This window comes from Sprattus sprattus (genome assembly GCF_963457725.1).
Source record: "Sprattus sprattus genome assembly, chromosome: 9".
In the NCBI taxonomy this organism is placed as follows: Eukaryota; Metazoa; Chordata; class Actinopteri; order Clupeiformes; family Clupeidae; genus Sprattus; species Sprattus sprattus.
The window spans coordinates 16,073,409-16,097,754 of record NC_137928.1 but is presented as its reverse complement, the minus strand read 5'-3'; the positions used below and the strand labels follow the sequence as shown (position 1 = coordinate 16,097,754).

The 24,346-nt window shown below is 42.9% G+C and overlaps 1 protein-coding gene across 1 annotated transcript in view; it reads right to left on the bottom strand.

Moving 5' to 3' along the window:
- Positions 1-212: 212 nt before the first annotated feature.
- Positions 213-24,346, bottom strand: part of LOC308370636 (galactosylgalactosylxylosylprotein 3-beta-glucuronosyltransferase 1) — a 100,981-nt gene continuing 76,847 nt past the window's right edge. The window contains exons 4-8 of the mRNA XM_080845322.1: positions 21,097-21,239; positions 17,897-18,405; positions 8,050-8,346; positions 2,200-2,307; positions 213-1,077 (exon numbers count right to left, since the gene is read on the bottom strand). Coding sequence (XP_080701448.1) covers positions 2,221-2,307; positions 8,050-8,346; positions 17,897-18,405; positions 21,097-21,208 — 1,005 coding nt within the window. The 5' untranslated portion in view covers positions 21,209-21,239 and the 3' untranslated portion in view covers positions 213-1,077; positions 2,200-2,220. The remainder of the gene's footprint in view (positions 1,078-2,199; positions 2,308-8,049; positions 8,347-17,896; positions 18,406-21,096; positions 21,240-24,346) is intronic.

The following is a 24,346-nucleotide window of genomic DNA, read 5'->3' as shown; positions in this document are numbered from 1 at the left end:
GTTTTCTTAGTTATTTCTCTGCTCCCCTACCGGTTAACATAAATACAGTAGTTACATTGCTCGCTCTTTTAGGTTACTTCATGTCGAAGCCTATGATTGTTCCTTTTTTTAAAGTTCATATTTACAGGGGGTTCTGACACAGGAACACAGTAGGTAACATTTTTAAGTGCTGGAGTTGGAGCCACGGAGTGTGCAGTAAGTTCTCCTCCTTTCAAAGTGTACTTCCAGGGATCTATCGCTTGATATGAGTGGGTGTGTCACTGTCCTCTTCCAAGCTTTAAGGACACTGAGAAATGCATTAGGGTAGTGAGTTGGAGATGGACGCAAATATCAGTAGTTCTGAAACAGCAAGACAATGATTGTAAACAACAAAACATTCAATTAAAAGCAGACTTAGTTATGTAACAAAATCAAGAAAACGAGATCTCTTTCCCTTCTAAGTGTTTCTTCTCATTTCCACGATGAAAAAAAAAATCTTAACAGATGATTTGTTCTAGAGATGCATATCTCTCTGTACCTCAGGACGGCCATTGCAGTGATGCAAACGTTTTTTTTTTGTTACTGATGCTGTTTGTTTAGTTTTCGCTTTGTTCAAGAGCAGCATTGAAAGTTTCGTTTTTTTCTGCTTTAGTTTGTTCTTTAAGCAGGCCCTGTCTTCATCACCATATCTCTATCGGTACAGTTGACCGAGAGCAAATTCCACCTCATCTCTACGCAGGTCAGAGTTCAAAGTTCACATGGAATGCCCTGGGTCCTCTCTGTGTTCACATCATTGTGCTGTATTCCGGAAGGTGGAGATTTCGGTTGGGGTGATGTGCTGAAATAAGGTTCCTTCCTCCTCCATGTCCTCTTGTGGGGTCTAGAATCTGCGTATTTGTTTGTTTCTTGCTTTGTTCTTCATTAAACCTGATAAATATTGCCATCTATTCTGTGCTTTAATGCAATGCTGTACATGTTAATAGTTTAGTTTAGTTCAAAGACAACTGGATATGTCCTGTGTTCAAGTCCTTGCGTTTTTGAGGTGAGTCTGAGATGAGCGGTCTCTGGTTCGTACAGAGCTTCACCAAAGCCAGGTCCCTGAAAACCAGGACAGAGAAAGAGAGAGAGAGTGAGATGGGGCAGGAGGAAGAGATATGTGTGATATCGCAAGTAAACACTTAATTAATTAATGTACACAAGAGCAAGCACAAGCACAAGCACCAGACAATGCTCCATTTCCCCCCAGTAAACTCATAGATGCATTATTCACAGCTACCAACACACGTCTTTGTCTCCCTTAATTTATAGAACCCTGTCTCTGCCTCTGTCTCTCTCTCCCATCACTTTTCTCTCTGTCCCTAAACAAGCTACTTCTCTGTTGCTGGTAGAATGTTTTATGGTGTTGAAGGGAGGGGATAGTTACCTTTAATGACTTTGGGAGACCTGTTTTCAACTGGTAAAATGGACTGCTTTCAGTATATTTTCCAATGGTTTTCAAAGTCTCTCTCTCTCCCTCTTTCTCTCTCTCTTTCAGTCAGTTACCCCTTTTATTCAATTCCTAACTTTCGGAGAAGATGCAGTATGTTTACACATGACAGGCTTTCAACTGAGTCTAATGCTTTAGGAAACATTCATATCCCAACACACTTGGCATGGGGTAAAATAACACACTAACACACAATCACAATGAGATAAGATGGGAATTTCAGGTTTTTATTTTTGCCCAAATGACTGGTATGACAGTCATTTTAAAGTGTAAAATGTTTTTAAAAGTAGAACAAAGACAAATGTGGGCTAGCGCGTAGCTCTGTGGGCACCACCTGCTGGTCTGGCCACAGACTTCATCACTGTGCATTTAGACTCGTTTCTGTTCTACGGCTTTCAGCTGATTCCTCTCCAGGCATCTGTAATCAGATTAGTGTCTGCCGTACACCTGGAAGCTTCCGGAAGGTATGGGTGTTTACACACGGCATACCCCCTCCTGTTTCAGATTCAGTTAAATACAAAAAGTAACAACTAAATGTTGCTATTCTTCCCTGACACAAAAGTAACATTAAAATGACATCAGCTTTTCATCTTCAGGTTTGTTTATATTTATCAACGTCAAATCAGTTTTTCTTCTCTGATTTGACAAAATGTAAAGTAGTTATCTAAACATCTGCTAATATGTCAGCTGTACCACTCTATGCCTGATGCTGTGTATCATGTGTGTACCCTCACCAGTGTTAGAGATGGCGGACGTCAGATCTCCACATTGGGGTCCGTGAATCCCTTTTTACTCTCATTAACAAGCACAGGCTTTTCCGTCCTGGTGTGCCAAACAAGAATCTGCCAGAACAGAAGGAAATGACAATTAATTGCTGTAACATTACTATAGGAGATGGCTGTCAGTGTATTTGCAGACTATGCAGGGCTGATAATAATACTGTATACTCACTTCATAACATTACATCAAATACAGCCAGCTTATTTATCACCTGAACATACAAAATGTACATACCAAAATGTACCTACAGAAAATGTTTATTTAATTATCTATAGTAGGCTTGGTGCGATTTGATTTGAGATACTTAGAGCTTCCTTTTCTGGGTTAGTTTCACAAGGCACTGGGTTCAGATGTTCACTTATACAGTAATTTACTGTAATGCTGTCTCTCCTCCCACACATAGACAACACCCAACACGCCTACACACACTTATAAGCACACACACACACACACACACACACACACACACAGAAAGACCCATCCATGCACACACATTTACTTACACACACAACCATGCACACACAAACACATCTCTAAACCTAAACAATGCATAGTTGATTTTCCCACTGTTGTTTTTTTCTCACAATTTCTCTCTCTCGTTCTAGTGGTGTGTCAGCTCTAACTTATGTCCGTGTTAAGATACGAGCGTTGCTGAATCGATGGTACAAGGGCAACTAAATGTTTATATTATTATGTACCTCTCTATGTATATGCTGTGTAGGAGATAAACCTGGAAAAAGTTAAAATACACAGTAGATAATTCTAACATTTGTGCATAATGATATATTGATATAGGTGTAGTGTATATGTGAACATTGACCCATGACTGTGGCAGTAGAGGCTATGCCACAGTAGATGCTCTGAAGAGTGGAATATCCACATGGGTGTGCTTATTAGCTCCTCATCACCATGGTTCAATGGGGTTAACACTTCCAACCCAGAGGGCTTTTTTTGACTCTGTTAGGTAGTCTGCCATGCCTGATATTTGTGTATATTTCACCTAACTAAAAACCATTAGGCAAAAGTGGAATTTATGATTATATTCTAGAACAACTCAGCAATAATAAAATGAGAGTAAAAGAAATGTAGTAAAAAAAGTTTTTTATTAAAATGAAATCTAAAGACACTAAAATTAACTCTAGCTTTAGAGGTGCTCAGACTTTTGACAAAAAACACATTGTAAATATTTTGGAAGTTTTCTTTTTTACTCTGAACCTTGTAAACATATGTGTTTGCTCCACATAGGTGAGTTTAGCATTCAGAAAGTGTGTGTGATTTCTACACTTATTATAAGAATTTTACAAGGTGACACTTTTTTCCACCTAGACCACTATGCATATTGATGAAAGAGGTGTAAACTGCCCTGTGAGTGCCCCTCCCCAGTATGGCTCACCTGTCAGTGGCCCACTTGTCAATGGCCCTGGACTGTCATTGTGGCTATCTCTCCCCCACAACCATCAGCTTTGAAAGTAGATACAAGAAATTGCAAACAAGCTTGGTGCATAAGAAGATGAATTTAATAAGGTGCATAAAAGTAAAGGCATAGTAGGTACATAAAATAAGGTGCATAAAAGTAGGTACATAAAGGTAGGCATCATTCACCATGTCCTCGCTTGGGTCACTCATGTGCACATTCCATGATATGGTTTGGTACCTGTCTCTTACCATCACATCTGCCACAAAAGGGATGGAGAAGTTGGTGTTTCTCCTCCAGTAGTCAGAAATGTGATCCAGCTTGATCATGCACATGTAGAAACCAGTCCAATGTATCTGTAGAATTCAGCAACTCCAACATCAACCCATTTGTACTTTACACCTCTGGCAATGCTCCTAGCAGCTTGCTTGTTGGTGTTCTGGCAGAGGGTTTCCACAGCATCCTCTGAAAAGAACAACTTGAAGAGGTGTAGAGGAGTGTGGTTGTCTGCTGCATTCAGCTGCACACCAGGCTCCCTTGCAGGAAAAAACCTCAGTGCTGATGGAGTTGCATCATTGTCACCCTCTGACTTCCATGACGACAGATCTGGGTTAGGCTGACAGCGTGCTCTCTTCCTTGGCGGTGTAGGTGCAATGTTCTACAAGTTTCTGTAATAAAGTAAAATAAAATTAACTGTTGCTCTTTCATTTTATGTTCGGCATTGTAACACATATCACTTTAGCGCTCTAACGACTACAGTTTCGATCACAAACACCTCCTAGTTTTGATTCACACCTACCATACGCGTCATAATTACACTAACGACTACCCACAGTAGTAAGACACGTTTTTAGCGATTGCAATTTACATCATCCGCTGCAATATAGTCACCATGTAGTTCTATGTTTTACTAATCTCAGAACAGACAACAATCGTTTATATGTGCAGCCTGTTATCATTTACCCAACTCTGTTAATTAAATATGTTTTCTACTATACAATAGTCTTAGCGACATAAAGTGATTTAATCGCTCTGCAAATAGTAGCATACTAAACATTCCATTCAACTCATAGCATACCGACGTGCATTTTACTCGCTATAACAGTAAGACACGTTTGCATTTTTACATCAATGGCTGCAATATAGTCACCAAGTATGTTTTACTTACGGTATATCAGCACAGACAACCAACTCGAAACGTCAACAACAATCGTTGATATAGCCTAACATCATTAACGCAACTCTGAGAATTATATTCTACCACAATAGTCTTAGAAGCATAAAGTAATGTATTCACTATGCAAACAGTAGCATACTAAAATATTTCGTTCAACTCCGAGGAGCATTTTACTCCCTATAAGTTAATCAACAGCATTCATTACAAGAGCTAGGTGAACAAATAAACAAATAAAACTTACTCAACAGGGATATCCTCAACGGGGTAAAGACGAAGCTCAAAGTGCATGTGTTCATCTTCCATATCGTCATCGCTCTCATCCGAGGGTTGTGGTTTCCTCCTCGCTGACTAGGTCTTCTTGAATTTGGCGCAAGGCTTCGGCAGCAGAGAAGGAGTTCGCCATCGTGTATCTCTTCAGTCCAAATGTAAACATCCTAACATGCTGCCTTGTTTATACGGAAAAATGGGGCGTTTTCTCGCGTTGTACTGCAACGTCATTACCCAATAGCGATCGGAGATTTACCATGATCTTATCATATGAATAGCCCTAATCCGCTAATGGGTGGGCAATCACAGGTTGCTTATACACTCTGAGAGAGAAATATGCAAGGCTTTACCTGTATTCTCCTTACAAAGTGCTCATTCATTTGTTTGTTTCGAATTGGATATATTTGAAAACTAGAAGATTCAAGCTTTCTCAGGGTGTTAGTTTTATGTTTGGAGGACAAAAACTCGCGGAGATTTTACATTCTATTAATAGAAATACCACCAAACGCCCCACGGGCGCAGATCGTTTTGGAAGGGTTAATGACAAACACACCACTAACTAAAGATGACTCTATTTTTATCTTCATTGTCATGCGGTAATTTGCCTATTTACGAATCACTCTGGGTGGCACAAGGCAGTGCCATCATCATGTGTGTAGTATGGTAGTTTAGAAAGGAAGTCCCAAAGGATGAAGCTGAGCTTTTGTGAGGGCATTAACTCTCTACACGGCCCTGCAGCATACAACAAATCCCCTCCTCTTCTTCTTTCTTCTTCTTCCTCTTCTTCTTGTTCTCCTCCTTCATGTTCTTCTTCTTCGTCTCCTGCTCCTCCTTCTTTTTTGTCTTCTTCTTGTCCTACTTTCCCCATCCCATTGTCCCAGTAGCCCTCTCCTCCCCTCCCCTCCCCTCCCCTCTCCACCCCTCCACTCCCCTCCCCTCCCCTCTCCTCCCCTCCCCTCCCCTCTCCACCCCTCCACTCCCCTCCCCTCTCCACCCCTCCCCTCCCCTCCCCTCCCCTCTCCTCCCGTCCCATGCCTCCTCTGCTCTGCCTTAGCTGTGGGTCTGAGTTGTGAATAATGCATGGGCACATTTAAGACGTGACAGCAGCCCTTTGCCACTAAGACGGGTGAGAGGAAGGTTAACAGTCTCCGCTTGTCATCCACAGCGGCTAGATTATGACGGCGGGGAGAGGATGGTGGTGAAAGCCCGGCTCGGCACGCCCTGTGGGGGACCTCCGTGACCCAGATTCCCCCTCCTGCCAGCCCCTTTGGGTCCCCTCTGAAGCTCCCATCTAGCATGGTGAAGGCTGTGCTCTGTGCTCTGTGCTCTGTGCTCTGTGCTCTGTGATATGTGTGGTGCTCGGTGTTCTGTGCTCTGTGTGGTGCTCTGTGCTCTGTGCGCTGTGGTGCTCTGTGCGCTGTGCGCTGTGCTCTGTGCGCTGTGATCTGTGTGGTGCTCTGTGCTCTGTGCGCTGTGATCTGTGTGGTGCTCTGTGCTCTGTGCGCTGTGATCTTAGTGGTGCTCTGTGCGCTGTGATCTGTGTGGTGCTTTGTGCGCTGTGGTGCTCTGTGATCTGTGTGATGCTCTGTGCTCTGTGCGCTGTGGTGCTATGTGCGCTGTGATCTGTGTGGTGCTCTGTGCTCTGTAATTTGTGCTGTGTGCTGTGATCTGTGTGATGCTCGTTGTGTAGGTCTGGTACGAAAAACAGCACCCACTTTCTATTGAGTGCTCTACAATGCACTCATATTTAAATGAGTAATTATTAATTATGAGGAATCACAAGGTAAAGCTTATGTTAGTTCATGCTGTTACATGTTGATGGGATTCAGGTTAGGACCTGCCCGGTTACAAAACATTGTGAGTGTGCACGTAGCCTACACCTGACACGTGCACGGTTACAAAACATTGTGAGTGTGCACGTAGCCTACACCTGACACGTGCACGGTTACAAAACATTGTGAGTGTGCACGTAGCCTACACCTGACCCGTGCACGGTTACGAAACATCGTGAGTGTGCACGTAGCCTACACCTGACACGTGCATGGTTACGAAACATCGTGAGTGTGCACGTAGCCTATGCCAGACACGTGCACGGTAACGAAACATCCTGAGTCTGCACGTAGCCTATGCCAGACACGTGCAGAGAGTGTTACTGGTGAGAAAAATGTATCTCTGCCACCCGAATGCCCACTGAGTGAGTCATCATCATGAGCGGGCAGGGAGAGAGATGGGCAGGGATGAAGAGTGGGCACAAGTGCCCTTTAACTGTGTGAGATGCTCCAGTGTGTAGGTGGTGCCAGGCTTTTGTGTTGTGCTGCGCAGTGCGTTATCGATCCTTTTCTCCAAAGTATAAGGAAAATCGTTTGGGAAAGGTAAGCGCTCAAGCGCTCTGCCAAGTTTGAAATTTTTTTGTGAGTTGCAAGTGTTCCTTTCATAAGGTGTTCAGGTTGGAAAAAAGAACTTTGCAATGCCATGGCTAAGCCCTTGATCGATTTTTTACCATTTTAACTCAAGATGTCAAGGAGTGATATATATATATATATATACATAGATTTCTTTCTCGCCTGCACGTGTGTGTTTCTTCCTCCCAGAGTAAACCTGTTTTCAAATTTAAAAAAAGATATTCAGAAGTAATACCATGATCAAAAAATAAATGAGATCTGTGTTTGTCTCTCTCTGTTGCATCTCGGAAGAAGCTTCTCCCATGATTCCCAGTGTCCATCTCCAGCAATGGACTCCCATACTCTTGGGAGTACACTTTTAGCATTAATCCTGTTTTAATTACCTACTCCTCTCTCGGTCCAACTACCCTTAGTGCAATGGGTTATGCTCATGTCAATTGGTCATGCTATTATATCTTTGTATGTGTGTGTGTGTGTGTGTGTGTGTGTGTGTGTGAAATGTGTTCTATTTTAATAACCATCCCTTTCTCTGGGTCCCCCTCACCTTAGTGCAATTGGCCGCCTTCGGCTCCAGGTCATTGAGGGTGACCAGCTCTCGGAGCAAGCTGCTCTCCTGGTAGCCCCCTTTGACCCCGCGTAGCTTGAAGTAGGCCTGGGGCTTGAAGAGGATGAGGCGCAGGTTGATGGCAAAGCCAGCCATGTCGATGGCGAACGGCCGGTGCGGGTCGAACACGGTCTTCCAGCCGTAGACCTTGCCGGCGGCGTTGACCTTAGGCGACTCGTAGCGCAGACCGCCCACAAACGCCACGGGCCAGACCGAGACCTTTCGTGTGGAGCGCATCTGGTGTGAGAGAGAGGGATGAAGAAAAAGACATATGGAAAGAGAAGAGAGAGCACAAAGGTTAGTCCACATGGGGAATGCTGATCTTTTCACCGTTTCAACATAATCGAAAACTGTTTTACTCTACTTTTCACCCAGCATTATACACACACAAAAATGCATTTTTCCACAGTTCAACTTCCACTTCAATCCATACATATGTGGTACATTCACAGTGCTCAAAAACTACTTGACAATCCTACACTCACAATGCTGTATGAGTGATATGTTTGAGTATGTGAGCTTGTGTGTAGTCCATTATCCTGCAGAAGAATATAATGCTGTATTTGTATGGTGATGTGTGAGTATGCTGGATTAAGCACTGACAGCACCTCTAAAGTTCTGAGCTACATTAACAAAGGTTACGCAGAACTGCACAGTCAGAGAAAACTGATACAGAAAGTGTTGGCAAGAGTGCGACTAGAGTGTCCTCTATGTCCTTTTTAAAGTGTGTGCGTGTGTGTAGCAGGGGGTATTTGTGTGTATGTACGTGTGTATGTGTATGTTTGTGAGAGAGTGTGAGTGTGTGTATGTGTGGGGGGAGTTTGCCTGAGGTATGTGTGTGTGTGTGTGTGTGTGTGAGAGAGAGAGATAGTGTGTTCACTTCACTCTCCAATTGATCAGGCTGGTCCTGCGAGGTTGCAGCTGTAGAGGAGCTGGACATTGCCGGTCGTTTCCTCTGCCTGTTATGACATGTTATGTGTATATTTGTTTGTGTGTGTGGTAAAGAGTGTAAGTGTGCGTGAATGCACATGTGTTTGTGTGTGTGTGTGTGAGAGAGAGTGTGTTTGGGGTGTGCGTGTGCGTGTGTGTGGGTGGGTGTGTTATATGTGTCTGTGTGTGAGTGGGAGGTGTTACATCTGTCTTTGTGTCTGTGTGTGTGTGTGTGTGTGTGTGTGTGTGCGCGCGTGTGTGTGGGGGGTGTTATATGTGTCTATGTGTGTCTATGTGTGTGTGTTGGGGGTCTGTGTGGAGCACAGAGATAATGTGACCCTGGGCAGGTTGGCTCCAGAGACCAGAGAGCCGGTGACTCATATATGAGAAGGCACAGCAGAGGCCGTTTCATCTGCGCACATCAAACACTCCCACGGCAACCAGCTACCAGAGAGAGAGAGAGAAGGAGAGAGAGAGAAGCCAAAGCTAGGGTAAATCAGAGAGATAGAGGGAGAGAATGAAGAGAGAGCAAGAGAGAGTGAAAGAGAGAGTGAGAGAGAGAGGAAAACAAAAGCTAGGGTAAATTAGAGAGATAGAGGGTGAAAATGAAGAGAGAGAGAGAGAGAGAGAGAGAGAGAGAGCAGACAGACACTTTTGCGATGTAGACGAGACAAATCCTAATGAGGAGAGGCTGAGTAGGAGTCATGCTGCTGCTCTATGTGACAGCACTGCAGCTGCTGAGAAAAGAGAGAGAGAGGGAGAGAGAGATGGAAACAAAGAGACAGAAAGAGAGGGAGAGAGAAAGATGAAGAGCGAAGCAGAGTTAGAGAGAATGAGAGAGAGAGAGAAAGAGAGGGATAGAGAGAGAGGGAGAGGGATAGAGAGAAAGAGAGAGAGGGATAGAGAGGGATAGATAGAAAGAGAGAGAGGGATAGAGAGGGATAGAGAGAGAATGTTCCTCTAAAACCCTCAGGCCAGCGGGGGCCATGGGGCAGAAGTTGGCGTATAAGTTGGGGCGACTCATCAGCACTGCTGTGTGAGAGCTGCCCTCCTTCCTCTGCGGTGAGTGGATCAGCAAGCGAGTGAGTGAGTGAGTGAGTGAGTGAATGAGCGAGTGAGTGAGTGAGCGAGCGAGCAAGGGAGCGAGGGAGTGAGTGAGTGAGTGAGCGAGTGAGTGAGTGAGTGAGTGAGTGAGTGAGTGAGCGAGCGAGGGAGTTAGTGAGCTAGGGAGTGAGTGAGTGAGGGAGTGAGTGAGCTAAGGAGCAAGTGAGCGAGTGAGTGGGGAGATGGCCAGCACTGAATAGAGGGATAAGGTGAGGGAGTGAGCCAGACTCAAGGTGAATGGGAAGAACGCGTGCTTTATGATGAGGACATACAGTACAGATCACCTCAGGCAGAGAGCTGGTGCCGGCAGCCATAGAGGACAACAGAGCCGAGGTATCAACCGAGACCAGGCCTGTCCAGAACATTGGGTCTAACCCGCACCACAGCACAGCACACAAACCACAAACACATCATGAAACTACTCAAATACAGCACCTATTTCTAGGTTTCAATTCTACTTTCCTATGTTGTCTGTTTTCTAAAATATGGATATAATGCTTGACAAGCATTTATGAGCATTTATAAGCTCTAATTGTGCCCAATAAAGTATTAATAATGTGTGTGTCCTATAAACACATCAATCACTGTACACCATTTAGTCACTGCCTGGCACCATCACTCATACAGTATTTTTCTTTGACACTGAGCCAATATGGCCTCCTTGTGTATAGTTCCCCTGTACCACTGAGCCAATATGGCCTCCTTGTGTATAGTTCCCCTGTACCACTGAGCCAATATGGCCTCCTTGTGTATAGTTCCCCTGTACCACTGAGCCAATATGGCCTCCTTGTGTAAAGTACCCCTGTGACACTGAGCCAATATGGCCTCCTTGTGTAAAGTACCCCTGTGTCAATGACATGATTACACAACAGGTCTTGCTCAATCACAGAAGTTTGGCCTTGATGAACCACAGCCCGAACAACACAACATCACATATATTATATGCAGACTACTTTACAACTCCTCTACTAATGGACATCCAGTAGCATGCTTATTAAACTGTTACAACTGACAGTGTGAGTCCTTGCTGCTATGTACTATGTGTGTACTGCTAACTGACTAAATGTAAATGTAAAAGCATTCACATGCATGTCAGAATAATCATGATTCCTTTGAAGCATACTGCATGAAGTACTTCTTCTCAAATATAGCAGCAGTTCATTGATCATTTCAAGACTTTAAGACTGTAGCTTAGTAGGTGCTTAGCTTTTATACACACTGACAGAACCAGCGCAAAAATGTATTACTGACAGCTCATGTATGACACTGCGTCTTTGAGAAAATGAGAAGTAGCTTGAGAAATATACGAGCCCCCTTCAATTCATTTCTGTTTGTTATTCTAGTTCTCCGTGACCCAGTTTTCTATAGCTGGCATGTCCTGTGTTGGCCTATTATTATTATTATTATTATAAATATGTGTATGTTTTATCACTCTCTCCATCTGTGCATAAGTGTTTGGGTTCATGATTAAATGTGTTCGTAAAAGTGTGTTTGTTTTCAAGTGCATTGCATGCATGTTTATGCATAGTTATGTTTGTGTGTTAGTGTGTATGTGTGAGTGCTTGCATATGTGTCAGTGTAGTGAGTGTGTGTGTGTGTGTGTGTGTGTGTGTGTGTGTGTGTGTGTGTGTGTGAGAGAGTGTATGTATGCTCCATTTACTGGGCTGTGTGATGCAAGTGGCCCAGGGAGACATGTCTGCTCTTGTGAAGTCAACACAATAGGACTGGAAACAAATGTATAAAAACTCTAAAAAGGGAAGCCAGACACACACACACGTGAATTAATAATTCCTAAGTAGACACACACACATACACACACACACACACGTACACACACACGTACACACACACACACACACACACACACACACACACACACACACACACACAAACACACACAGAGACACAAATGCACACAGGCACACACACACACGCACACGCACACGCACACACACGCACACACACACACACACAGACCACACGCACAGTGCAAAGTGCAGTCATTATTTTTGACTGCATTAAAGCTTTGGTGGGTTTTCTGGCTAGGGTTGTTTGGCCTGTGGAGTTATGCTAGAATGAGAGAGAGGGAAGGAAGTCTTATGTCATGAATTAGCGCACCAAGGCCAAAATCCTGTGATTCAGCAAGACCCATTGTGTAATCATGCCGTGGTTCCAAGGGAAGTATACGTAACTATACAGTATCTATATGAGGCCATCTTGGCTCAGAATCAAAGAAAACCACTCCATGAGTGACAGTGTCCCACTGTAGCTAAATGGACCAACAAGGACTGATAAGGAACAACACGTGACACATTCATCATATCAGTAGACTACTTGACTTAACTGTGGATACTTTTGCATTGCTTTGATACAAAATACATTCAATGACAACCGAAATTCTGGTAATTAGCAGACACTTTTACATTTTTTAGTGGCATCCTGCATTACCCAGGATTCGGACCTGGGTCAGCTGTTTGTTAGGCAGGAACACTAACCACTGCACCTCTTACACTGTTCACCACACACAGTACATTAACCACTCAACGGTGGTGCCAACAGTGTTATAAAATGCAAACCACTAGATCAAAAAGTTTGCTCTTGGTGTCATGATAGCTGCTTGGTTTAAAGTATTAGTGGGCGATGGGGATTGTAGGGGTGATTAGATGTTTCTCTTAAGATGTAATGTAAGTCAAGGGAGAATATTGCAGTAAATGTGAAGTTCATAAAAATGAGTTTCCAAATTGACACCATGGATTACTATCAGGGCTACAGTAGACATTTAATGGTAGCATTTTGGGTTGTTGTTTCACTTATGGAACTGAAAAGCATCTACACACTTTTTGTTCTACTATTCCACAGAAACTGTAGCATTAATACATTGTTGTCATGAAACATATCACAGCATTTCAAATTGATTGTATTTTGGTATTACAGTATATAATGTGTCATAATTTCAAATTATAGGATATGGCAACATACAATACATGCATTTAGATTGCTTTTAAATGTCTGTATTTTAGTTCTTTGTATTTTGAGTCTAAATGGGGTCAGCATTTGCTGCATGGGTGGGTGAAGTATGAAGTGATCTGGTGGTAATGTATGTTGCATGTTAACTGATGTGCTCAGTTTGTGTTTGTTGAGCACATGGTGTGGAAACAGTGGTGTTTGAAACAGTGGACATGGTGTTAAAGGCACCCAGTGCAACTTTATGTAAACATTCAATGAAAAATAAACATTCAATTTCTAGTCTTTTTTACACGTAGTAAGTTTCAATAACTCCATACCATTACATATCGACATTCAAGGAGCAAAGATGAGACGTCAATGTGTGGTGAGAACTGATAGAAAATCGTAAACAACAACAATCGCCGGTGGGGAGAAGCCATTTTTCCATTGACTGGAAGCCTGCTTTATTTATTGTAGGTTACAAAAAATAAAGAAAATGGCGGCGATTGTTGTTGTTATCGATTTTCTATCAGTTCTCACCACACAACGACGTCTCATCTTTGCTGCTTGAATGTCGGTATGTAATGGTATGGAGTTATTGAAACTTACTACGTGTAAAAAAGACTAGAAATTGAATTTTTATTTTTGAGCCTCGAAAGTTGCACTGGGTGCCTTTAAGACACATGTGAAAGTGATTGCTGAAAACTGCAATGAAATTGACTATAATTTTTAAGCAGCAGCTAACTACCTAAAAGATGAGCAAAACCCTTGCTTTAACCCATTATTTAAAATGTCATAATTCCATCAAGCTAGCGGTATCAAAATTCACTTCTTTTGTTTAAAACCAAAATAGTGAAGATATTTCCTAATATTACATTGTACTCAGGAAAGACAGTATGTTCTTTATCTCCAAATTACCAATTCTTAGCTGTCGGTGTTTGCCTTCTTTCTTTTTGATCTTAATTATTTCCTGTGTCAATCTACCAGGATGAATACTACTGTGCAGCAAAGAGAGCACTCTGTATGTGACAGACTTCCCAATTAACGACATAAAGCAAATAATTGTGTGTGAGAGATGGGACAGCTGTCGAGACAAGGTCACCGTCAGGCTCTCATCATACAGCACACTACATTATTACATGTGTGTAAATCAAACAACAACAACAACAACAACAACAACCAAACAACTCAACAATGTCTACACCCAAATTCATTGTGACCCACACAACCTTATTATTTTTCAATTCAAAAACCAAAATCAATGTCTGTGTATGTGTGTGGGTATATACACAATTTCAGCAGCAGCATTAAGGTTTGTAGTCTGCATCACATATTGTCCTCCAGACACTGAAGGTCGTCCTCATATAAACAATCAAATAAATAATAGTTATGCTTCACTGTTGATCATAGCTGTCTCCGGCAAATAAAACATATTGACTTAATACCAAGCACTTGAGTCAAGTCCTTGACATTTCAATGTCTTAGGACAGAGAGAGATAAAAATAGCACGCCATCTGTAAATAGCTTTTTCTGTTTGCACTGCCAACATAAGCATTTTTAATAAATGCCTGAATAATTGATCCTCATCCCTCAGTCGTGATGTTTTTTAACAAGGGCACATGCATTTTTAATGAGTCACTCTCCAATTCACAATGTAGACACCAAAGCAACTCTCTCTTTCTCGCTCTTCTTTCTTTTTCTTTCTTTCTTTCTGTCTCTCTTTCCCCACTGCTCTCTCTCTCTGTCTCTCATTTTGGTCCTTCTCTCCATCTCTCTCTCTTCTTTTTGTCTCTTTCTTTCTATGCCTTTCTTTTTCACTGCTCTCTCTCTCTCTTTCTCATTTTGGTGTTTCTCTCCCTCTTTCTTTCTCTTCTTTCTGTCTATTTCTTTCTGTGTCTCTCTTCCACCACTGCACTCTCTCACTCTCTTTCTGTCTCTTTTTCTCTCTCTGGCTCTCTTCCTCCACTGCTCTCTCTCGCTCTCTTTCTGTCTCCTCTTTCTTTCTCTCTCTCTCTCTCTGGCTCTCTTCCTCCAATTCTCTCTTTTTCTTTCCCTCTGCTTCTCAGAATATTATCTCAATTTTGTTGGAATCTAATGTGGGCTCTTAGAGCTTTTTTAAGAATTCAAGAGGATTTCAGGGAGAACCGTGACTTAAAGATGAGACTCTTTCACTTTCAGACAGAGAACCACAGACAGCCGGTACGGAACCGGTACGGACCTGGCCCAGAATGGTTCTGTTGTTGGCCTATACCTCAGATAGTGGTACCACATTTGAAAGATTGGAAGGGAATAATAATCCAATTGTCTGAACGGTTTAAAGAGTTCTTCAGTTTTGATGGAGACTCATAAAAACTGTTGTGTTTTTTTTAAGCCTGTGAATGCCTCACATATTTCCCCAGGGCATGGAAACACCATGTTTCGATATCTGTGTGCCATTTTCCCAGTGATATCGGAGGACAGTCAATGCCCAGACAGCTTTACACAACAGCACTGTGGTGGTAATGTAGCCTACAGAGACTTTACAGATGGTTTGTTTAAATTCAAGTTCAGTCTTTCTAATTGTTCACTGAACATCACCTTCACCAAATCCAACTCCTAACCCTGACCTTAAATAACCATAAATTGCATTTAACGGAGTTTGAATAAATAGTTTGTTTATGATCTGAGAATATGTAGATAGTCTAAATAAAGTGTGTTTAAAATCTGAGCATCTGTAGATAGTCTATAGGGGACCATCCAAATTGAGTGTGTTTAAAATCTGAGCATCTGTAGATAGTCTATATATATACCATCCAAATAGAGTGTGTTTTCATAAATGGGACAATGTGAAACAGGATGTTCCTGTGTAGAGGGACCGACCCCCCCACCCTGTTTTCCCTGGTGACCCTTGTTGTCATGGTGCAAAGTGATGGAAAGTTGCTCTGTGAGCTTATAATGGCTGATCCCCATGGCAAAAGTAATGACAGGACCATCAATACACCACAGGGCCGGTATATACACCCATGCCTAGCTCTGCTCTCCACACATTCTCTTTCTCCATCACTCGCTTGTCTCACTTTCTTTTAATCTATTTTATTGTCTCTTCCTCTTTCCCTGTCTGTCTTTTTTTCTTCTTCCCTGTTGTGTTGCTCCCTGTCACATGTGAACACACACAGACACACACACAGACAGACACACACTCACACACGCACACACACACACACACACACGCACAAACACAAACACAGACATAAAGACACAAACACACACACACACTCTCTCTCTCTCTCTCTCCATCTCTCTCTCAGAGGAGATCTGTGGTTTGAGGCACTGCAGGTCGTTCCTAATCTGATCAGGTCACATGGGTGGAGTGCTTTTGTTGTCGTTTCAGACAGTATTATGAACTGTTGCTAGGTCTTGTTGGTTCACAAACTCAATCAGAAACTGCCCAGATTGCCTTCCTGGGGAGCTCTGTCTGAAATGAACACATCTAACTGGTACAATGTGCAGAATAAGCTTCAGAGGACCTCTGAGGAGGTGACGGGATTCTCTACAGAGGTTAGGACAGGGATGTATTATGCTTATGAGGCAGGATGGATAGGTTGATAGATAAATAGATCAATAGAGGGATAGACGGAAGGTGACATTGTTTAAACTTTCACACACTGCTCAAATATTAGCCCCCTTCACCTACTGTACACATCCCTAATCCAGAAAGCTGATCTTGTCTATCTGCTGACCTGCTGGAGTAACACACATAGAGGATGAAAACAGGCCTAACAGACTGAAGGGATGAAGAAAGACAAAAGCAATCAATAATCTTTCATCCTCTGTTTTCACACCCCTGCAGCCCCGAAGTGGCTTATCGATCAGGAGAAAAAAAATCACAAACAAACACACTCAGAGAAAACAAACCCTCACACACGCACACCTGCACACCATCATGGTTGAACAAAGAATAGCAAATTGTGTGAAACAAGATGGATGCTGGTGGCACAGAGTGGGAAAAATGAGCTATGTCTGGTGTTTCTGTTTATGACATTCACTGCTGCATTCATTGCAATCCATACATTTACATTTGAACGTTAACCTTTTTCATTGATGTTTTTATCCAATGTGGTGTAAGGCATTACTGTGCAGGTAAAGCATCCATTACAGTAGATCAGTATGTATGCTCCCTGTGAAACCCATGGTCTTAGCCTTAGACCTAGTGGAACTACAATACCCAGCTGACCTGAGCCTTGATCATGTAAACATAGACCCTACTGAGTCCAGTCTTGCGTCTCTAAATGTTCATTGAACGAAATGGTTGTCCAACCAATCAATGGCTGCGTGTGCTTTCTTCTACTGTCTATGCCTGGCAAGTGTGAGAGCTCCGAAGTTGCGTAGAGGCAGAGAGCGGTATTGCAGACAGATGGAGCTTTAGCTCGCAACATATTGAAAAAAAGAACTGAACTAGTTCATTTTTTGGAGGTGTGAATTTACTTCAAAATTTTGAAATAGGAACTATGAACTGAACTAGTTCATTTTAACATTTGTGAACTATGAACTGAACTAGTTCATGTAGAAAGTGAACTTTCCCAACACTGAATGAGCCTACTAAGGCTGCCCTCCATCTTGTTGGTAAGTAGACACCCATGTAGTGTGAGTAGTCCACCTACAGATACTTTACAAATGGTTTGTTGATATTCAAGTTCAGGCTTTCTAATTGTTCACTGAATATCACCTTCACCAAACCCAATTCCTAACCCTGATCTTAAATAACCATAAACTGTAGTTAACAGAGTTTGAACCATCTAAGCCATCTTAGCTGTGCCCTGTGCCTTACCTCCTCAAAGAGCTCCAGGCTGTAGGTGTTGTCATCGTCAGCGAAGTAGACGATGCCGGGCTGGCTGCTGTTGGGGCTGAAGGTCTCCCTGAGCCAGCGCAGCGCCAGGTTCCGCTGCATGGTGCCGCGGGGAATGCGCGGGTCGCGGGCGTCGCCCCGCAGCTTGTAGTTGCGCGGCGTCTCCACGTTGAGGTGCGTGTAGTTGAGGCCCGTCTCGCGGAGCAGTCGGGCCACCAGCGGCGTGCGCCGCTGCGAGTCCTCCACCAGGATCCAGTGCAGGTTGGCCACGTGCAGGAAGGTGTTGGCCAGCCGTGTGAGCTCGGCCTTCTGCACAGGCCGGCTGTAGGTAGGCGTGATCACGTGGATGGTGGGCAGCACGTCGGACCAGGGCGGCGGCCGCGTGTACACGTACTCCGTGCGCACCACCTCCACGATGTCCTTGTCCGGGGAGCAGTACTCCTTGGAGTCCCCAGCCGTGCCTGCCATCCGGCGTCCCGCTGCACCGTCATCTGGAGAGAGGAGAGAAGGAGGAGGAGGAGGAAGATGAGAAGGAAAATGAGAAAGATGAGAAAGATGAGGTGCAGATGGAGGAAGAGAAGGAGGAGGAGAAGGACGATGCAAAAGAGGAAGAAGAAGAGGTGCAGAAGGAAGAGGAGAAAGATGAAAATGAATAGGAGGAGGAGGAAGAGAAAATGGAGGAGGAAGAGGAGAATTAAAGCGTTAGCACGCCCTCCTCTGGGGCTGCTCAAGCTTGTATTGATGCATAGAGGCGACGCGTGAGAGAGAGGAGAAAGCAGAAAGGAGACGGGAGAGGGGAGAGGAGTAGCTACCTGCGAGCCGGTGGCGGTGGATGGCTAGCCGCTCGGGAATGATAAAGAAGTCTCTGACTAGGTGGTGACAAGCTGAAAGAGGCGAGAGCAGCACTGTGAGACTGAGGCGGAGGGAGGAGGGGAGGGAGGGAGGGGTTAGGCTGAGGAGGCATGGTGACTCATTATGAATCACGCAAGGGCTGCTCCAAGGGGCTCAACTGAGATATTCCAGAGACCAATAATGGGTCATGTGGACACAGTGGAATGTTCGTTGATTTGTCAATTTGCTAAATAGTTTTACAATATTATGGTTATGGGTATAATTTTGGGTTCAAAGGTGAAGGTCCATAGACCTAGAATCATAGACTAGAATGTCTGGTTAATGTACAAGAAAATGTTTTCCAGTTTTGCCCCTGGAAACAGCCCGTATGCATCCACTGTTAAGATAGTTGTCTAGGCTACTGTCATTGTCAGTGTGCTGGAAGCTGGAAGATGTGTTCAGACCAAAACTAAAGCAGGGGATTTTGTAAGTGCCTGGACTGCTTGCAATGTGGTCCTTGCAGACCCTTAGAAGTGGAGAGTTGATGTGATACTTCTGATATGTCACAACTAATAAAATACTCATTCACCTGTTACTGCATACTATTATCTGTAATTACATGTAAGGCATTGAGAGCTGTGAGAAAATAGGTTGTTAGCTGACATTAGCTTTAGTAGTAAGAAAGCCAACCTGATGTCTAACAGGAGCTGGCTTTTATATGTAGAGTGAGCATAACCGTGGGGGTAAATGCAATCGTGATAACGATTGTTTGGTGTCCAGAGATTTTACTAAAAACTTAAAAGCCACTACTTATTCACTTATAAAACTGAAAAGATATACATCTTTTGTCAGTATGTGTGCTACCTGAGTATCCCATAACCTTGGTGTTGTGAGTACCATGCCTTTAACAATAGAGGTATAGGAACGCATACCGTCTCTGTATTTGAAGGCAGATGTGTTGTAAAGCTTTGTAATGTCTGGCGTAAGACATCCAATCAAGAGCACCTGTCTGATTACTGTTCTGCTAATTGACATGTTTACTGCGTGGTTGATGTGGCATCTTCACTCTCGAGGCGCTAAAGAGCTGGGAATTTCAGCTTCTCTTCAGATGGAAGCAGCCTCGTGAAGAGCTAAACGTTACTTGTTTCCTATCAGTCATGCCTGTCTTTTTTTTTTTGTTTTTACTTCTGCAGAGGCGCAGTATGAAGGCTGCAAAGGAAAGAAACAAAAGCCAGTTGACAGATTTGATTTGTGTAAAACAGAACTTTCATGATGTTCAGCTCACAGTGGTGGCAAAGCTGACAGAGTGGGAAAACTCCCTGACAACAGAATTCCCTTCAAAATCTCAGGACCGCATCAAAAGGCATTTTTATAGGTCATGCTCTGACACCACTGTCATCAGAACAACAACACACACCTCAGGCTCTACCAAAACCGGCTGAATCCGGACCGGAATTAGCGAATCTGCTATCTGGGTCGTTCTGTCTGTAGTGTGGTGGTGCCTGTGCATCGAATCTGAGGCAGCACCTTTGGGCCCAGCTGCAACTCGTTTGCAATCCTCTTGTTATTTCACTGTCTGATTAAAAGGCGTTGGAGATGAATCCCATCCCGCTCACACTCTCTCAACTGGAGAGGCCAGCTGTCGTCAGCGAGAATGCTAAACAAATCAGCGAAGGGCCAGCAGACAGAGGAAAGATCGTCTCAAACGGGGGGTTGTCTGAAATTCTTACTCTTGTGAGCCCACGTGTGGAAACAGATTCACTGGCCCCATTCAGCCTGCGCTGTTTCAGACATTAGTCACATCTGCGTACCGGAGTAAATAATAAAAAAAAAAAAAACGTTTTGATAGGAAGCACGCTGTAATAGGAACATTGCCTCACACAACATGGCCGCGCCCCTGTTTGTGTTATTTGACAAGTGTGCCGTAAAATCGGCACCCCCTGTGTTTTCCACCAAGACCCAATGTCTAAGATTTAATTTGAGCCATGTGGAGTGGATAGGACTTTACCTATTGGTTCTGTCTCTTCCATCACAGCACAAACACAACAGGGCTGATTAAAAATACGACAAGCCAGCTCATTCTCACCGCATGACTCATTGTTGTGTGTTGCCATTTGAAGAACTCTGTGTGTATCTGCTGTATCTGCCACTTGACTCGACACTCTTGTGTGGTTCAGGCTAACCAATTACACCGCCTGTCTCACACACTCAAGGAGGTTCCCTTAATTGTGGCAAACTGAGCTGAGTTGTTTGGATTGTAAATGTTTATGGCATAGGACAGAGTCTTAAGTGTGTGTGTGTGTGTGTGTGTGTGTTGTGTATGTGAGGGAGAGGATGTGGAGAGTATGTACCCTTGCGAATGGCCAGCAGTGGTGCTATCGCGTTTTGGTGCCAGACGGTGATGAGCAGAGTCCACGGTAACACTATCAACACGATGGCAAGAATGTCTCTTCTCTTCGGCATCTCCAGGGTTAGTGTTGTGCCTCGTCATTACCTGAAACAGGCACAGAAGCAAAGAGAAAGAAAGAGAAATAGGCAGATAGAGAGGGAGAGAGAGAGAGATTTGACTTCAATTTATTGGAACATTAAAATGTTGCATTAAAAACATTTATAGTTATTGGTTTGTAAAACAGGAGAGAGTGCAAGAGAGACAGAGGGAGTGAGAGAGGAATACAGACAGAAAGAGAGAGAGAGAGAGAGAGAGAGAGAGAGAGAGAGAGAGAGAGAGAGAGAGAGAGAGAGAGAGAGGACCATGTGAGAACCTTGTAAAGGACTCCAAAGTGGGTCATCAGAGAATGATTTAAAACTGGTTAGTAAAAAATGGCACTGGAGAGAAACACAAAAAAATAAGGAGAACAGTGTGCTTTGAATAGGCAAGAGGAAAAAAAGATATGAGGAACATTGTTTTCATGCATGAATTAAAAGAAACCGATCCAGATTTTTTAAACAGTGATTTAATCCTTCATTTATTTATTGTGCTAAAATTGAATAAAATGTTTTATTTAAAAGTTATTTAACGGTCATTGTACCATCTTTAGTATGTTTGCTCTAATAGCTGACAGCCAGCTCAACTCTAGATCAAGACTCTGAAAACAGTTCCAAGTCCACATGTTCATTGACGATTGAAAGTGTAAAGCTGAAACATACAAAATAGGCAAATCAATGCTAACATAAACATAAATATATTCACATTACCTATAGTTCTGATAAAATAAGCATGGTTTCCCGATCATTACATTAAGACGGCGAATACCTACCGATGTTTGGTTATGAATTAAGCTTGAATCCGTTGAGTTCAGTTCGTTTTTCTTTATTTTTTATCTTTAATACGGGTCAAGCGAAATGACAGTTAAAGATTTAACTCAGTCTGTGGCTCAGATTCATAAAATTACAGAAAGGTCGAGGTAAGTAAGTTGTTTATTATATGGCATTATTCTGTCCTTTCATTTTGTAAATGATAAGAAATGGCAAGTAGAAAAAAGTAGTTTTTTTGAGCTTGGAAGTCTTCTCACACCTGTTTCAGGTGTTGCGTAGCAACCAATTACTTGCTGACTTGAAGTTACAATGACTTTACGTTACGTTAAATTATCAGTAGAAATTATTAGATTGTTTATTATACGGCATTTTGCTTTGGATTGTAGGACTCGGGATTATAATAAGATGTTTGAAAAACTTTGCAAGCAATAACATAAAATACATTTGTTTCTAAATGACAGCACCAGCTAGCTAGTGGAAAGTGGGAAATGGAATGTTAATCTAAAACGTGTTCTTAGTATGAGTAGCCTAACCCTACCTAGCATTCAGAAACAGATAAGATTTACATCTACAATTTTCTATCAGCTCATTAGGCTACACATCAGCATTTTATACAAAGATGTTCATAATAAAAGTTAAAATAATCAGTACATTCAGATAGGTCGGTGTCAAATGAAACAATACATTCAATGTATGAAAAGTTCCTAGCTAACTCTACAGCTAATCAGTATGTCTATTTACAGAACCCTTCTGCCCATTGATAAACTGTAAACTGTACCTAGGGTTGCCAACCGTCCCGAATTGTCCGGGACATCCACGGGTGATTTTGATTTGTCCCGTCAGTGACAGCTCCAGTCCCGTATTCCAATCACAGCCTCGCCGGCCAATAATAGGCTACTGTAAACGCGCCAAAACTCAAGTAAACGTTGCTATGGGACACGGTTGTTGCTGGTAAATTGCTGGCTATTTCTCTGTGTCCGATGGCGTACAATCCAAGCTGCTTGACTTTTATGACGACAGCGATGAAATGGCAAATGGCATACATCAAGCTGTAATGAACTGCCTGGAATATTAAGGATAGGCTGGATATAAGAAACACCACTGCGTATGCAGCCGATAATGCGAACGTGAATTATGGAAAACATCACTCTGTTTACAAGTTACTCAGAAGCGCAAACGATGACATTCTAAAAGCTAATTGCCCGTCCCACGTCGCACATAATGCATGCAAACATGGCTGCGATCAGTTAGCAGTGGATATTGAGATCATTGTTTAAAAAATATACATCCACTTCTCAGTGTCTGCATCTCGGAGAGAGGAATTACGTTGCTTTTTCGCTTTTGTCCATATGGTGGCGTGAGATATTGCGTTGTGTGTGCACGAGATGGCTCTCCCTTCATCCTGCTGTGACTCGTCTCCTAGAAACCTGGCATGCTCTTACCTCATATTTTAGGTCCCTTGGGGAAACTGTCCGATGGTACTGATTAGAATGCTTGAGGATGAAGTAAAAACTGACACTGCTGATATTTACCTGTGCTTTTTTTTTTTGTGTTTTCGATCAACTTGTTAAGAAGCTAGAGTTAACAGATTTGTCCTCAGCGTGCCAAGTTTAAATGCCTAGAGAGGATCTTCTCACTAATGACTAATACATTGTCAGATTCAAAAAACAGATGCAGCACAGAGCTGATCAGGTTAGGACAATGGTTGGTTAAGGCCTAAAGTTGTTCAGTGTCTGTGGCATATGGTTAGTCTAATGCTATTTCAAGAAAACAACATGAAATTGGAGAGAAACTTGTAATAATTTACTATAACTATGAACAATACATCCAAGCAAGTACAGTAGTGGTTTGCCAAAATTACACTTAATTTAGTAGGTTTATGTTGGCTAATGAAACCTTGCGATTCCCATTATTGTTGGTCAGATGTTGGTGCGCGCAACCATCAGAATACCTACTAACATACACAATATATATATATTACGTCGAAGTTCTCTACACTCATTACATTTTCTTATTTGAAAGTTTATGAATTGTGAGGGGCATTTTGTACAGTGGACTACCTACCCAAGACAGTTGTACCACTTCTGTCTGGGTATTGGCAACATCACATGAATATAACCTGCAGACCTGCAGTACATTACATCTCCAAAGGTGGCTCTAAAACACCAACACTGACTAAACTCTCTTAATTATGGCAAAACTCATATTATTGTCAAACTAAATGCTCAACTCCTTTTCAGTTGCGCACCTTGATCATTTGCGAACATTCGGCCAGCGTCGGGCTGGCCCTAAGGCACGTGTCTTGTATGCATAATGGTTAATCCGGCACTGGCTTGCGGTGACATT